The sequence below is a fragment of the Talpa europaea genome, assembly GCF_964194135.1.
Source record: "Talpa europaea genome assembly, chromosome: 3".
Lineage (NCBI taxonomy): Eukaryota > Metazoa > Chordata > Mammalia > Eulipotyphla > Talpidae > Talpa > Talpa europaea.
Window position 1 is genome coordinate 79,501,189 of NC_140069.1, and position 13,948 is coordinate 79,515,136.

Genomic DNA, 13,948 nt, shown 5'->3' on the forward strand with positions numbered 1-13,948 from the left:
AATTAGAAAAACTTGATATTTGGAGGCTGCGTGGCTTGTGAAGCGGGCCTTGACGATGAACCCGAGATTGGGCCGATCATTGTGGAGACGTGGGAGGGACTTTCGCTGCAGGAAGTCAGGAGCGCGGCTGGAGGCTCTCCCGGTTACTGCGGTCGAGGAGTCGATTTAAGGCAAAACACTGACGTCTGGAGTGTCCTCTGCCACGCCCCCAACCCCAGCCTATCTTTTTCTTTGGGGCTTTTCATTGTTTACCGCTTTCACCGTTAGACTGGTTATTTTTGTAATATATGTATTTTTAAAAAGTGAGTATTTTAAAAGTAATCACTGAGCCCCTAAGACGGTGGGTGGGGACCCGACTGGGTGCCCCTGGCACACCCTTTCCTTCACCTGCTCAGCCAGGCCGCTACCTGGGGCGCGTTCGTCCCCGGGAAAGGATGCTCCCCTCCCCCACTTTTTCTTCTGTGGGAGCAGGGACCCAGATCCCGCCGTGTCTCCCCTTGGGGCGGGGGGGGGGGGGGCGGGCGGCTAGAAGGGCGGGGGCGGGGCGGCGCGCACCTGCCCGGCGCAGCGGGATCGCGGCGGCTGCGCGGACTGACGTGCCCCCACCCCCCGCCCCGCCGTGTGTTTACGTGGAGACGAAGATGGCGGCAGGAGTGACGGCGCTGCCCGTGAGGCCGAGGGCCGCCCGCCAGTGAGCTCCCAGACTGGTTCCACTCCGGGCGGGGGGAGCGCCGGGCCGGGCCCCGCGCTTTGGGCCGTGCAGCTTGCGGTCCCACCTCCGTCTGAACCGCCGTTTCCTTTCTCTACCCGACTCCCTCCCTGTCTTCTCCCAGCCTGCCCCGCAGAGGCCATGGAGGACGAGGAGAGACGGAAGAAGCTGGAGGCCGGCAAAGCCAAGGTAAGAAAGTCTGAGGCTGTCGGGCCCGCGGTGGGAGCCGGTGCCTGGGAAAGGGTGGAAGGGGGCCTGGGAAGTGGCGATCGCAGAGGCCGGGCTGCGCTGCTTCGGAGGGAGTGCTGCAGGGCTTGTGCGTCCCCCTCGCCCCTTTCTCGCCTTGCCCCCTTCTCCCCCTTTTCCAATTGAAAAAGCTCCCAGTTCAAAAAACCTGGAGACACTATCCAGCCGCTGATACTTCCTAGCAGCTGAGGATTGAGTGGCGTGGCTTTCTCTCGTGAATGCCCAAATAAAACCTCTTTACCGTTTTGCTGTAAGCTGGCATTTACTGTTTTAAAATCTCAACCTTTCACTTTTAAGGGAGTTCACTGGGTAGTGCAAGCTTTGTGCCTTTCAGGGTGGGGATTTGGGCTTGTCTTTATTCAGTGGGGGATTTGTACGCTAATCAGCTTGGCTTTCTTAGGTGGCACGCTGGCACGGTTGGGTGTGTGTGATTGGCCTGTGACAGCTGCTTCAGCAGTGGCTTGAGTGTGCCACAAGTGCCAACTGTGAACTTCGCTGTAGGGGCGTTTATAGACGCGTGGCTTTGTATGTTTGTGTTTGGAGGTCTTTGTCCTGGCTTGCGTTTTTTTTTTTTTTTTTTACTGTGAGTTATGTTAATTCTGGAAGTGGAACTTCTGGAGATGAAAGGTTCCACATTCCAAACCACACCTATAGAATTCCTGCTTTAAATAATTTAATTGTTACATATGTCTCCCGTGAGTCCCTGTTTTATGCGCGTATATGAAAAACCTATAAAACAGTGCAAAATTATACACTGGTCTCATTCACTAGGCTTCATGAGAAATTGGACATGGATAAAATAACTGTTCTTTTAAAAATTGCATATTTGAACATATCTTTTGACTGACCTCAAAGGCCCTCTTCTCAATAATGAAATTATCTCTTATAGGTTACATGCGCTTATTAAAGATAATTGTTAGCAGTCTTACTTGAACCACAATTAAATTTATAATATAGTAACTGTTCATCCTCTTTTCTTTTCCCTGCAAATAAGCAAACAAAGGAGACTGGATCAGTGGTTTCAGAAATCACTGAAGGGCCATTTTAGAGATGCAGTAATAGACATTCCATGCAAGTTTCTTAAATGAATATGCTTATAAACTAACCTCAGATCTAAAATATAGCTGGTTTTCCCATTAGCTTCTTCTATCTGAGAACAAAGTTTAAGTGCTTGTATGATTGCAAGTAGATTTAGAATCTGTAAGTGGAGGAAGAGTCAAGGCATTTTCAGAAGCCCAAAAATTGCTTGTATTTTTGCAACCCGAGGGTCTGAGCCACTCTATGAATCCAAGAAAAGGATGGTAAAGTGTGAACCTCTTTCAAAAGCGTTGAAGACCTAATTAGACATTTTGTCTTTTACCTCAGAATTTTTACTGCCTGCTCACAGAAGTATCTATCTTAAACATATATTCCCACAATGTATAGTTTACTTTGGGCAATGCATATCATAATAGAGGATTTATTTAAATTGCTTGAATTAGGCAAAGTAGTATCCTAGTTTCTTTGTGTGTATGTATATTTTTTGTTTTTCAAAATTCTACCAATGAGGTAAAAATCCTTTTCTTATAGCATTCACTTTTATTGTAAAAGATTACCTTCTTACAGTAAGGCAAGGTGTATTTGGTGAAAAATTAGCTATAAAATATGAAACAAACTGCAAAGCCAATATAAGGAGGATCATTTTCTAGACCATATAAGCCCCATGGACTATAAGCCATTAAGATTGTGAAGACTATTAAGAACATGGAAAATACAATGAAAACAGCATCATCAAAAAATAGTTTTTGAATTATTTTATTTATATATGCTTTTAGACTTAAAAATGCTTTTAGACTTAAAAATGTTGGATTGTAAATGTAGAGTCACTCAGCAAACCTAAATTGAACTCCTCTTTTATACCAGGAGCTGGAAATAAAACGATAGTGACAGTCTTTGTTCTCAAGTTGCTCAGTTTAGCGAGAGAGACAAACACTGGGTAATAAGTGCAATGGCAGCAGAGGTACAGTGGGCTTCTGAGTGAATTTTTTCTTTTGTAAAAATGTATTAAATGCTCTTACCTCATTTTGGAGACTATTTTACAAAGAAGGCTCTTAATCCTGATACTCATGCAGCCTAGCATAATGTCTATCAAATACTAGGTACTCAATAGTTATTTCCTTAATGAGTAAATGAACATAATGACTGAGTTGTTAATAGGTGCTCCTTTACTAATATGGTTGTAATTTAATAACAGTAATCTAGAATCTCTTTATTGAAAGGTTCTTACTCCTGGCATCAAAAATCACTTAAATTATTATTTCTAAAACTTACCCAGATACTTGATTCTCCAAATATTTGATCATTGAACTTAAATATTGTATTTGATAATCTAGTTTTAAGAACCACAACTTAAAATTTTTTTCGTTGTTGTTTGCTCAGCTATTTCATTGAAAATTTTCCTGTCTATGTCTAGATCTTAGAATTTTCAGTGGATTATTATGTATACACTATAACATGCTTTGAAAAATGTTTTAAACCAACCCAGGTCTGCAATGATATGGGAATAAGTTTTGGCACATGGAGCCATTAAAATAATTCCACAAAAAATTTTTTGTGGTTGAGGCTCCCCTGGTGGCGCAGGTGGTTGAGTGCCACGCTGTGAAGCTGTCAGCAGCCTCTGCAGCGTGGGTTCGATCCTGGCTGCCCAGCAAGGGTCCCACATGGCGCAGCAGATCTCTCCTGTCTCGCCCACTGCTCCCCTCAACAGTGTGTTTGTTCTGTTCCACGCTCTGTCTCTGATGAATCTCTCACCCTCCTGCACATCTGGCCTGTACCCCGGTTCTTGTGTAAATGAATAAATAAATTTTAAAAAAAAATTTTTGTGTGTGTGGAATACTCCCAAATAATAGGGATGGCACTAAGTTACAGAAAAAGTAATATATATTTTTGTATAAAGGTACCTGGAAAAACATGCACAAAGATGTAAATGGTGGTTGTTTCTTCTTAGTGGATTACAAGCAATTTTAATTTTCTTTACACCTTTAATATTTTCCAGATTCTTTTTAATAATTTATGATGAGTGAAAAATGTTTAAATACTATCTTTTTTAAAGATTTATTTTTATTTATTTATACAAGTACTGGGTACAATCAGAAGCGCGGGAGGGTGAGAGAATTCACCAGAGCCAGAGCAGAGCAGGCAGAAGGACCGAAGTACACTGCTGAGGGGAGCAGCGGGCGGCAGGAGAGGTCTGTGTGCCATGTGGGACCCTCCTCTGGTGGCCGGGGAGCAGCCGGGGATCGAACCGGCGCTGCAGAGACTGCTGGCAGCTTCGCAACCCAGCGCTCAACCGCTGCGCCACTGGGGAGGCCTTTTAAATGCTATTTTTAAAAACAGTAAAAGCTTATCAAATGTAGTTTGCTTAAGAATATGTTATATGGCATGATCATTATACAGAACAGCACATGAGGCACAGAATAACCACATTTTCTAAAGCTCCTAACTTTAGTGTAAGCTTAGAATGGAAACTCTTGTTCCATTGCTGCTTGTATTCTATACTTGGGATTCTGTATTATTGGACATTTATAGATCTCATAGTAGGTATGCTTTTCAGTGTTCTATTGTAGAAGAATTCATTAGCACCAAAAGTTTGCACTATTTAGTGTTTTATATAATTGGCATTATTTGTTGAATAATTGTTTAAAATTTTGCTTGTTGTATTCAGTAACTAGTAATTATATGATTTCTGTTTAACAGACTTTCATTTTAAAAAACAGTGCCAATTGTATGCCAAAAAGGGACAATGCTGTGAAAACTATATATAGTTACTGGTAGTAGGATCTTTCCATTGTTGTTTGCACTCTGATAGGCAAAGTTAGTTATGGTGCAAAATTGTTCTTTGTATATTTCAAATATGCTTCTCCATCACTAAGAAAGTTGTTATCCATTCTTGTTTCCTTTCAGCCTTCTGGTTTTTTATTCTCATGTGACATAGCTTACTTAGTTTGCTTAGCATGGATACAGCAGTTTGATACCTTCATCACTATTTATTGCAACAGTGCAGCATTGCCTATGACTGAAAACTGTTTCATGACCTTAGACTTAGTTGAAAAAAACAGGACAAAACATGACTTTTAGATATAAAAGGTAAGAGATAATATAGAGGAAAGATTGGGCAGAACAGACTTCTCAAAGTGTATATTGAAGAAAGGTTTCTAAGGTGAATCCATGAAATACCAGAAACAGGGATATAGATGTGGTTGGGATAAAAGAACCAGCAGATCCCACAAGAGAGACTTTTCAAGGAGGTCTGTGGTGTCTTAGTGAAACTGAAAGTTGAATGCTCACATTGAAAATAGGAAGTGAAGAAGATAAGATATATCCAAGTGACTGGAATATGACAAGTTATTTTCAAACAAAAACACCTTATTTTTTATATAATAAAGTTTATAGCAAAAGCTAAACTATGCTGCAAAATTTTTATTATAGGCTACTGATAATTTATATGTAAGGGAATTTTTTTCTAATATGGAAGAGTTTCTCTTGGTTAGTTGTTAAACATTAAGTGATAAAGAGCATTATATTTATCCCTCAGTAAGATTCCACAGAATATGAAATTAGGCTATTTCATTGGTTAGCATTCTTTTAAAAACTTAAATTTGGAAAACTACAGAACTTTTGAAGTTTCTTTATAAAGGTTGCATCTGGGGTGGTGTAAGAGAGTAAGAATTTATATTACTGCTGTGACTTAGTAGAAAAATGCACTAGGACTTTGAAGGCATTTATTTGCCTGTTTGTTCAACATTTTTGAACGCCTACAACTGTAGCTATGGGCTTTTACTTAGTAAGCATTATTTAAATGATCACAAATTCTATTTTTTTAAAGATTTATTTATGCATACAAGAACTGAGGTACAGGCCAGAGGTGTGGGGATGAGAGGATTACCAGAGACAGAGTGGGAAACAGAACAGGTGGATTGATTGAAATACATTGCTGAGGGGAGGAGCAGGGGAGACATAAGAGGTCTGCTGAGCCAGGGTCAACTCCCTGGCCTGGATCGAACTCGCGCTTCAGTGACCGCAGATAGTCTCATAGTGCTGCATCTTAAGCCCTTGTGCCACCAGGGTGTTCCTAAAATTATCACAAATTCTTGTGTCATATTGTCTAGGGGAATAATTCTGTCACAGTACATGAATCTCACCATATACTTAGAGAAATAAATGAGATAATTATTGAGCGCTTTTACAGTTCTTCTGGTGCTAAATATAAAGAAGCTGTGGTGGTGGTTTTTTTTTTTTTTAATTGAGATGAAAATCACATAACAAAAGTTAACCATATTAAAAACAATTCAGTGGTATTTAGTACATTCACATTGTTGTTCAACTATTGCTTCTACCCGGTTCTAAAAAAATTTATCATTGAAGAATAAAACCCTATACCCATAAAGCAGATAACAGTATTCTTTATTTCCTCCTCTTTCCTAGCAGCCACCAATCTGCATTATGTTTCTGTGGGTTTACCTATTCTACAAATTTCATATAAATGGCAATCATGTAATATCTGGCCCTGTGCATCTTTTATGAAGCATAATGTTTTTGGGGTTCATCCATATCAAATATTATCAGTACTCCATTTTCTAGCTGACTAAGATTGCATTGTATGTATATGCCATATTTTGTTTACTCAGTAATGGCATTTGAGTTGTCCTCATCTTTTGACCATTATAAATAGTGCTGCTATGAGCATTCGTTATAAAGGTATTTGAGTACCTTTTTTATTACTCCTAGATAATGTGCCTACAAGCAGAATTGTTGGTTCATATGGTAATTTGTTATTTTTGAGAAATCACCAAACTGTTTATGGATAGTTACTATACCATTTATTCCCACCAGCAATGTCTGAAGTTTCAAATTTCTCTATTTTCTCACTAATACTTTTCTTCCTTTTTTTTTTTTTTGAATGATGGGAGATAATACCTCATTGTGGTTTTGATTTATAATTTCCTAGTGACTAAGGGTGTTGTCCATCTTTTCATGCTTGGTGGCCATTTTTCTGTCTTTGGAGATTGCCCATTCAGGTCCTTTGTTCATTTGTTTAATTTGATCAATAGCAATTGCTAGTATATATTAAGTAGTATTTATTATATTTGTGTATACATTGTCTCCATATAGAAGAGTATGAGAACCTGTGTTTATGCAGGCATGAGAAGGGGCAAACAGACACATATGTCTCCAGGAGGATTACTTCTGTCTTGTTTTTCTAGCCTTTTGGGTTCTGTCAAAATTTAAAGTGTTACTTTGTATAATTGGTTCCTGGTGAGTTCATCAGAGCATGATGCTAAAGTTTGATTTCTATGTAGGCCAGTGAGTTATTTCATTCTTTGACCAGCTGTTTTCCAAGTCCATGCAGTTGGTCTGGCAGGCACCTGTTGTGTTTTGGGCTTGGTCATTACATTTTCACGGTGTGAAAAAAATAACCTAGTCTTCTTTAGTACCAAAAAGTTTTGTCATTGTCATAAGTGCACACACTAGATCTGTACAGCTATTTCACCAGTAAGATATTTTTGTTGTTATATTGACTTCCCTTAAACTTCTAGTTTTTATGTCGTAATGATCACCAAAATATAATTTAGGACTTAATGCTAATATAAGTATGCTGTATAAAACTTGGGTTGATTAGTACATAGATTGAATGCAATTCATAAATTTAACACTGTACCCAAAATAGTTTTGCCTAGAATATTTATGTAAATCTGTAGATTCTTTTGTATTACGAAAAACTCCTTTATTTTCTTTATTCATAAGCATCATAGTATTTTTCAGTTGCCATTACAGTTATGAATCTTACTGTGATTTGCTGTTCACTAAGACTTTTATTTGGCCTAAAAGTTTCTCTGTCTTAACATTTTTTTTTCTTTTTCCTTTTAAGATTTATTTATTTATGCATACAAGAACTGGGGTACAGTTCAGAGATGCAGGGGCCAAGAGGATTCACCAGAGACAGAGTGGGGAACAGAACAGGCAGACTGACTGAAGTAGACTGCTGGAAGGAGCAGCAGGCGAGACAGGAGAAGTCTGCTGCGCCATGTGGGAAGCTCCCCGGTCGGCTGGGGATCGAACTCGTGCTTCAGAGGCTGCGGATTGTTTTAATGCGGTGCTTAACCCCTTGTGCCACCAGGGAGGCCCCCAACATTTTTTTTTTCTTTTAAGAGATCATTCCTCAAAGTCCTCAAAGTTACATTAACTAGTAAGAACTATACTGAAGTGTATTCTTCAAATTCTATAAAAATTTGATCTTATAAATTATATTGATTGAATAGGTTCTCTGGCTTAGAGATCTCTGAAAAACTAACAAGGTATAAAATTAAGAATCTCTTTCCTTCTCTTTGATACTGAACGCACTACATATGTAGTGCCATGTTGTGTGCTAAGGACCATTAATTGTGAACTCTGTAATTAGGCTGTGTTTATTCCTCAAGGATCTCACTTTTATTTAAGTTGACATTGCTTTACTGATTTCCAGGGGAAGATAGGAACAGGGACCAATTACAACTAAAAATATTAGTCTTCCATATTTATTAAGAATAAAATTTGACTGGGACCTCCCTGGTGGCACAACGGGTTGAGCATGGCTCTATGAAGCTGTCTGCAGCCTCTGCAGCGCGAGTTCAAATGCCGGGCAGCCAGGGCGCAACCCATATGGCGCCGCAGACCTCTCCTGTCTCACCCGCTGCTCCCCTCAGCAGTGTCTTCGGTCTGTCTGCCTGTTCTGCTCCCTGCTCTGTCTCTGGTGAATTCTCTCACCTTCCCGTGCCTCTGGCCTGTACCCAGGTTCTTGTATAAATACATCTTAAAAAAAAAAAAAAGAATGAAATTTGATGGATAAAGATGTGAGAGGTAGATGTAGGGGATTGGTGTAGGTGTAGGGTAATGATCTTAGTTAATTATTACACCACCGTTAGTCTGTTGATTGTGCATGTATTTGTTGATTTTTTTTTTACTCAAATAAATAAATGGCAAGATATCAGAAAGGGTGTAATAACTATATTATCAAATATCTGCTGGGAATTTATATACAAAATAAGTTACAGAAACTTCGATTCACAGGCAACTTAAAATACTGGAAATATTTTTATTAAAGTTTATATTTGCCAAGCTAATATTTAGTTGTAATTTGCATAAATTCCTTTTGTAGTGAAAATGCTTGTCTGAGCATTTCTACTTAGCAATTTCCCTTTAACAAAAGAATTCACACTTCTCCACTAAAACCAGTAGCAATTTCTATAAGAGAATTTGAGAAAATCAGAAGGTAACAATTTGGAATTTTATATGACTTGAGAATAATACATTTTTTAAAAAAATTCAAAGTGTGAAATGAGATATAAGTAATTCTTTATCAGTAATTTAAAATTTTTTCTTGGTTTCTGTGCATAAATTTATTTTTAAACTAACTTGAACCATAGTCTATATGTAATTTTGACCTTTTTAAAAATTTTGTTTTATTGAAGTGTCATCGTTTTATATCCTTACTAGTGTTTTGACAAAATAGGATTTCCTCTCTCAGATGTGGTCACTGTAGTCTTCCTGAAGCAGGCGGGTGAGGACCCACAGTCAGGCAGCCCGTTTTAGAGTGGGCTTGCCCTGTAACATTCCCACTGATGAAACAACTATAATAATCTTCTTAGTGCATTGTGTTCTCCCCCCCAGGCCCCCATTTATTTCCCATCTGAAAACCTCAGATCTATGAATGTTGACCCTTTTTTTAACCTGACTTTATGTTAAGAACATTTTCCCCACATCAAGATGTTTTTGGAAACATTTTTGATTGCTACATAATGTTACATTATTATGCTTGTAATGTCGGTTTATTGTTTTATTTGTTTGTTTTAAGAAACTGAAGATAATCCTGAATTTCTGAGGAATAATGCCTAAAATTATTGCTAGTGGTGCCTCTTTTCTTTAAAAAACAAATTCTTTATTTTACTCAAACAAATGTTTATTGGGATCCTATGTACAGATATTCTAGGCTTTAGAGTATAATGAAGGCTTTGATTTTAATTTAAAATCCCTGTACTCCTGGATATTACCTTCTAGTTATTTATTTTGAAATAATTTGACTTCACATAATCAGTAATATGAGACTTTTAGAATATTTTGATAAGTTTATGTCCTTAGATGTCATTTGTCTAAACACTATAATCATTCTACTTTTTATTATATTTTTTCATTTGGGATCACTTAGTAATAGATACTGTTTATTAATTTGCCTTCTCAGCAACAGTCAAGAAACATTTTATAATGCAGAATTCTAGTTTTTTGTCCATAAAATTAAATGAGAATAGGGAAGAGGTGAGAGGAAAGAGAATAGCTAAGAAAACAATTCTCCAAAAAGGCTAGTAGAAAGCAAAAGATCTGATCTACTACCTCTTCATTATTTAGTTGAAGAAACTGAATTATATTCAAGCTAAATGGCTTGTCCAGTATCATATAGCTAGCTTGTTAGAGTCTGTGTAGACCCAATATCACAATACTCTATTGTATGTAATCCATATTGTTTTTTAAACATTTTCATTCAACAAATATTTGTGTCTGCTGTGTGCCAAGCAATGAAAATGTGTTAAAATATGCAGAATTAAAATGACTTCTTAGCCTGCAAAATCTGTTTTCTTCTTCGACATGAAGGTGTTCCAAAACCTTAAAGAAAAAATCTGCATTAAGCGAGTTATAGGATATAAATAAGACCAGTGGTGTAATAATGTCTAGTCCTATGGTCTTTTCCCTTCCTGATTACCTTGGATCTATTTGGCACTGTTTTTTCTTAGTTTGTCTTAGTGATATTGTTGGAAAATATGCTTCAGAGCATTCTTAAAATGTTGCTTTTGTCTTCTTTGCTTTCAGTTGCCCTACTTCAGCTCTCCATACAAATTGTCTTTGAGTCAACTGCTGCAATCTTCTTTTTGTTTCCATAGTTAAGCCTCTGTAGTTTTGTTGTAATAGTTTGTACAGCATTCTTGTGCAGCATTTGTTAAGGAATATTAAAGAGGTTTGAAAGGCAGTACTGACAAGTGCAAATAATCACCATCATTAGAATTAATTAGGATTTCTTAAATTTTCTACGGCTGAATATATTAAAAATAACTTAAAAGCTGTTTTTGAAAACCTAAGCAACTAGAGAAAATTTTTTAAACATTTTATCACATTCTCTTTGGACTGAATGTGTTGCCGTGTGTATGGGGAGTGGTTTATGATCCTATTAAAAAAGAACTTTGTTCATTCCTTTATAAGTTAGTGTTCTAAAGTAAAAGACAGAGCTCAGAATGCATGTAGCACAAATTGATATAATGGAAAGAATATTAGATTTGGAGGTAGATGTTCTTATTCTATTTAGCCATTTACTGATTATGATCTTGGGCAAATAACTTAATTTGTCTTCAAATGTAGTTTCACATTCTTTACCCAATGAGGTATTTACTGACCTCTCTCCACATGCCCATTCAAATTAAGTCTTTCTGTGGTAGGCTTTCTCTAGTACATTGTTTTCAAAGTATTTCTGCTTATCTGTATTTAATTTGTATTTCCTACCTGGATTACAGTTCACAGGAGTTAAGATTTGTACCTGTTTGATTCATCACTATCTGTCCTACCTCTAGCACAGACTGGACACATAAGCAGTCAGTAAATATTTGTAAAATAAATGAATTGTGTGGGCCTTCCCTGGTGGCGCAGCGGTTGAGCGCTGGGCTGCAAGGCTGCCCACAGCCTCTGCAGTGCCAGTTCGATCCCCGGCCACTGGTGAGGGTCCCACATGGCGCACAGACCTCTTCTGCTGCGCCTGCTGCTCCCCTCAGCAGTGTTTTTCGTCAGTCTGCCTGTTCTGTTCCCCACTCTGGCTCTGGTGAATTCTCTCACCCTCTCGCCCTTCTGACTGTACCCAGTGCTTGTATAAATAAATAAATCTTTAAAAAAAAATGAATTGTGTACTACCTGCCATGTGCTAATTACTAATGCCCTTCACAGATACAACCACACCTTTTACAAAAAAGCCTTCTTTGAGAAAATCAGGACTGGAGAGGTTTTTGTACCACCTCCTTAAAGATATATGAGACTACTGAGTTTATGAAACTGTACATTATTATTCGTTTCTCACAACTCAGTGAAATGATAGACTATGCTAGACTAAAAGATCGTACTATTAGTACCATATATTTTGACTCATGACTAGCACAGTGCCTGGCACATAGTAAACACTCAGTGAATACTCAAGAAACAAAACAGATTCCAATTAGTAGTGTTTTTGAAGTAGTATTGTAAAAACTTGGCATGTTTTCATGCAGCGTTTAAAATTTTCCTTGTTTTATTGATAATGAACACTTATAAAGTTGTAAATATTGAGTTTAAGGAGTAAATTATCAGTCATTTTTATTTACATTCTGGTCAGGTTAAGACATTTGCTTGAGATTTAAATTAATCTTGAAAGACAAGTGTATACGGCATCATATCATTCCAGTAAATCTTGTAACTACTACATATGTTAACATTTTTATAATTGGCTTCCAAATGACAAACACAGATGGTTCTAGTCTGAATTTTCAACATGTTTTAGAATAAATGTTTTCCCAGTAACTTAAAGTGTATCATTTCAATATCCAATGATTAGCTAATTGAGTAACTTTGTGGGTTTTTTTTTTTTTTTTTTTTTTTTGGGCAGCTCTGATAGCTTGCCCCTTTTTCAAACTTAAAATAAAAATACCTTAAGATAACTACAAGAAGGCAGACTTATGATATGATCATGTACCTTGTCACGTTTTTACAAAAGAATTCATACTAAAAAGCTACTGTGGGCATTATTTTCTGACAGTTTGATTTTGTCTTTTTTGGTTTTGATTTTGGCTTGGTGGAGGAGAGACATTATGTTGAAATGGATTGTTCTATGGCTTAACTCATTTAGTTGCTAATTTTAAGATTATGGAGTTTTTTTTTAATAAAATAGCAGAATTAGATATACCTATTTTATCATCTTAGTTCTCAGGTTTTGTGGAACAGTGCTTAAAGTGATTGCTTATTGGTGACTTTTCTGTAAAATAGAAATTATCTTTTTTTCACTCAACATGTGTTTATTGAGAATTGTTTTAGACTTTTACTATATAACAGTGATCATAAATCCTTACCATCATGGAGTTTACCTTATTCTTAGAGAATTTACTTCCCTGTTGATTATTCTGAGAAAATAATGACTTTGTAATCAGTATGATAGGCCTAAACAGTGTCTTGGCAATTTTATGTGCTTAGAAGTGATTCAATCTAAATGTTAGAAAAATTCTACTTTGTATTATTAACATTTTCATTTGGGTTCATATGGTAGTGGATACCATTGTCTTAAGCAGAGAATTTATTTTTAAATCATTCTTATGCAAAGCTTTATAGTTTTTCCTTTGTTATATATTTGTGCATAGGAATAAATATTAAGTACAAGTTACACATAACTTACAGAGTTGGAATTTTAAATGAAGCCTTCATCTCTGTCCTAGTATCTTCTCTCTGAATATATTTTCTAACATGTAATTTTAAGAAGTTTCTGAAGTTGAATATAAATATCAAGAATGTCATTATGTTTTTCTCATATATACATTTTTTCTGAGCAATCTTTTTAAAATGTTGTACCTAGACTTTTGATTCTATTTACAGATAATATATAATAGTATTTCAGTTGGTTTATTTTTAAGAATGAATTTGCTTTCCTCCAAAGTAGTTTAAAATGCATTCCAAACAGCTTAGCAGTGAACAAGAAGAGGCAACTGGTCTTACATCTGTTTCTTAAGCAGACATGAGGTAGAATAATTGGCTAGTTGCTAAATAACTGAGAGGAAAATTAAAAGTACTATGTTTTTATATTCTATAGAAGGTCATGAGTAGATATTTGTAGTTTATGAATTAGATGTTTTTATGAATTAGTAGTACATATCTTTTTTCATCTACAGCAGACAAAGTATAAAATATGTTGTATCTTCTACAGAT

At 36.8% G+C, this 13,948-nt stretch overlaps 1 protein-coding gene across 2 annotated transcripts in view; it reads left to right on the top strand.

Moving 5' to 3' along the window:
• Positions 1 to 850: 850 nt before the first annotated feature.
• AKAP9 (A-kinase anchoring protein 9) overlaps positions 851 to 13,948 on the top strand; it is a gene marked incomplete at both ends in the record, with an annotated part of 150,113 nt that continues 137,015 nt past the window's right edge. For both annotated transcript variants that reach the window (XM_084230039.1, XM_084230040.1), the window contains one exon: positions 851 to 898. In XM_084230039.1, coding sequence (XP_084086165.1) covers positions 851 to 898 — 48 coding nt within the window. The remainder of the gene's footprint in view (positions 899 to 13,948) is intronic.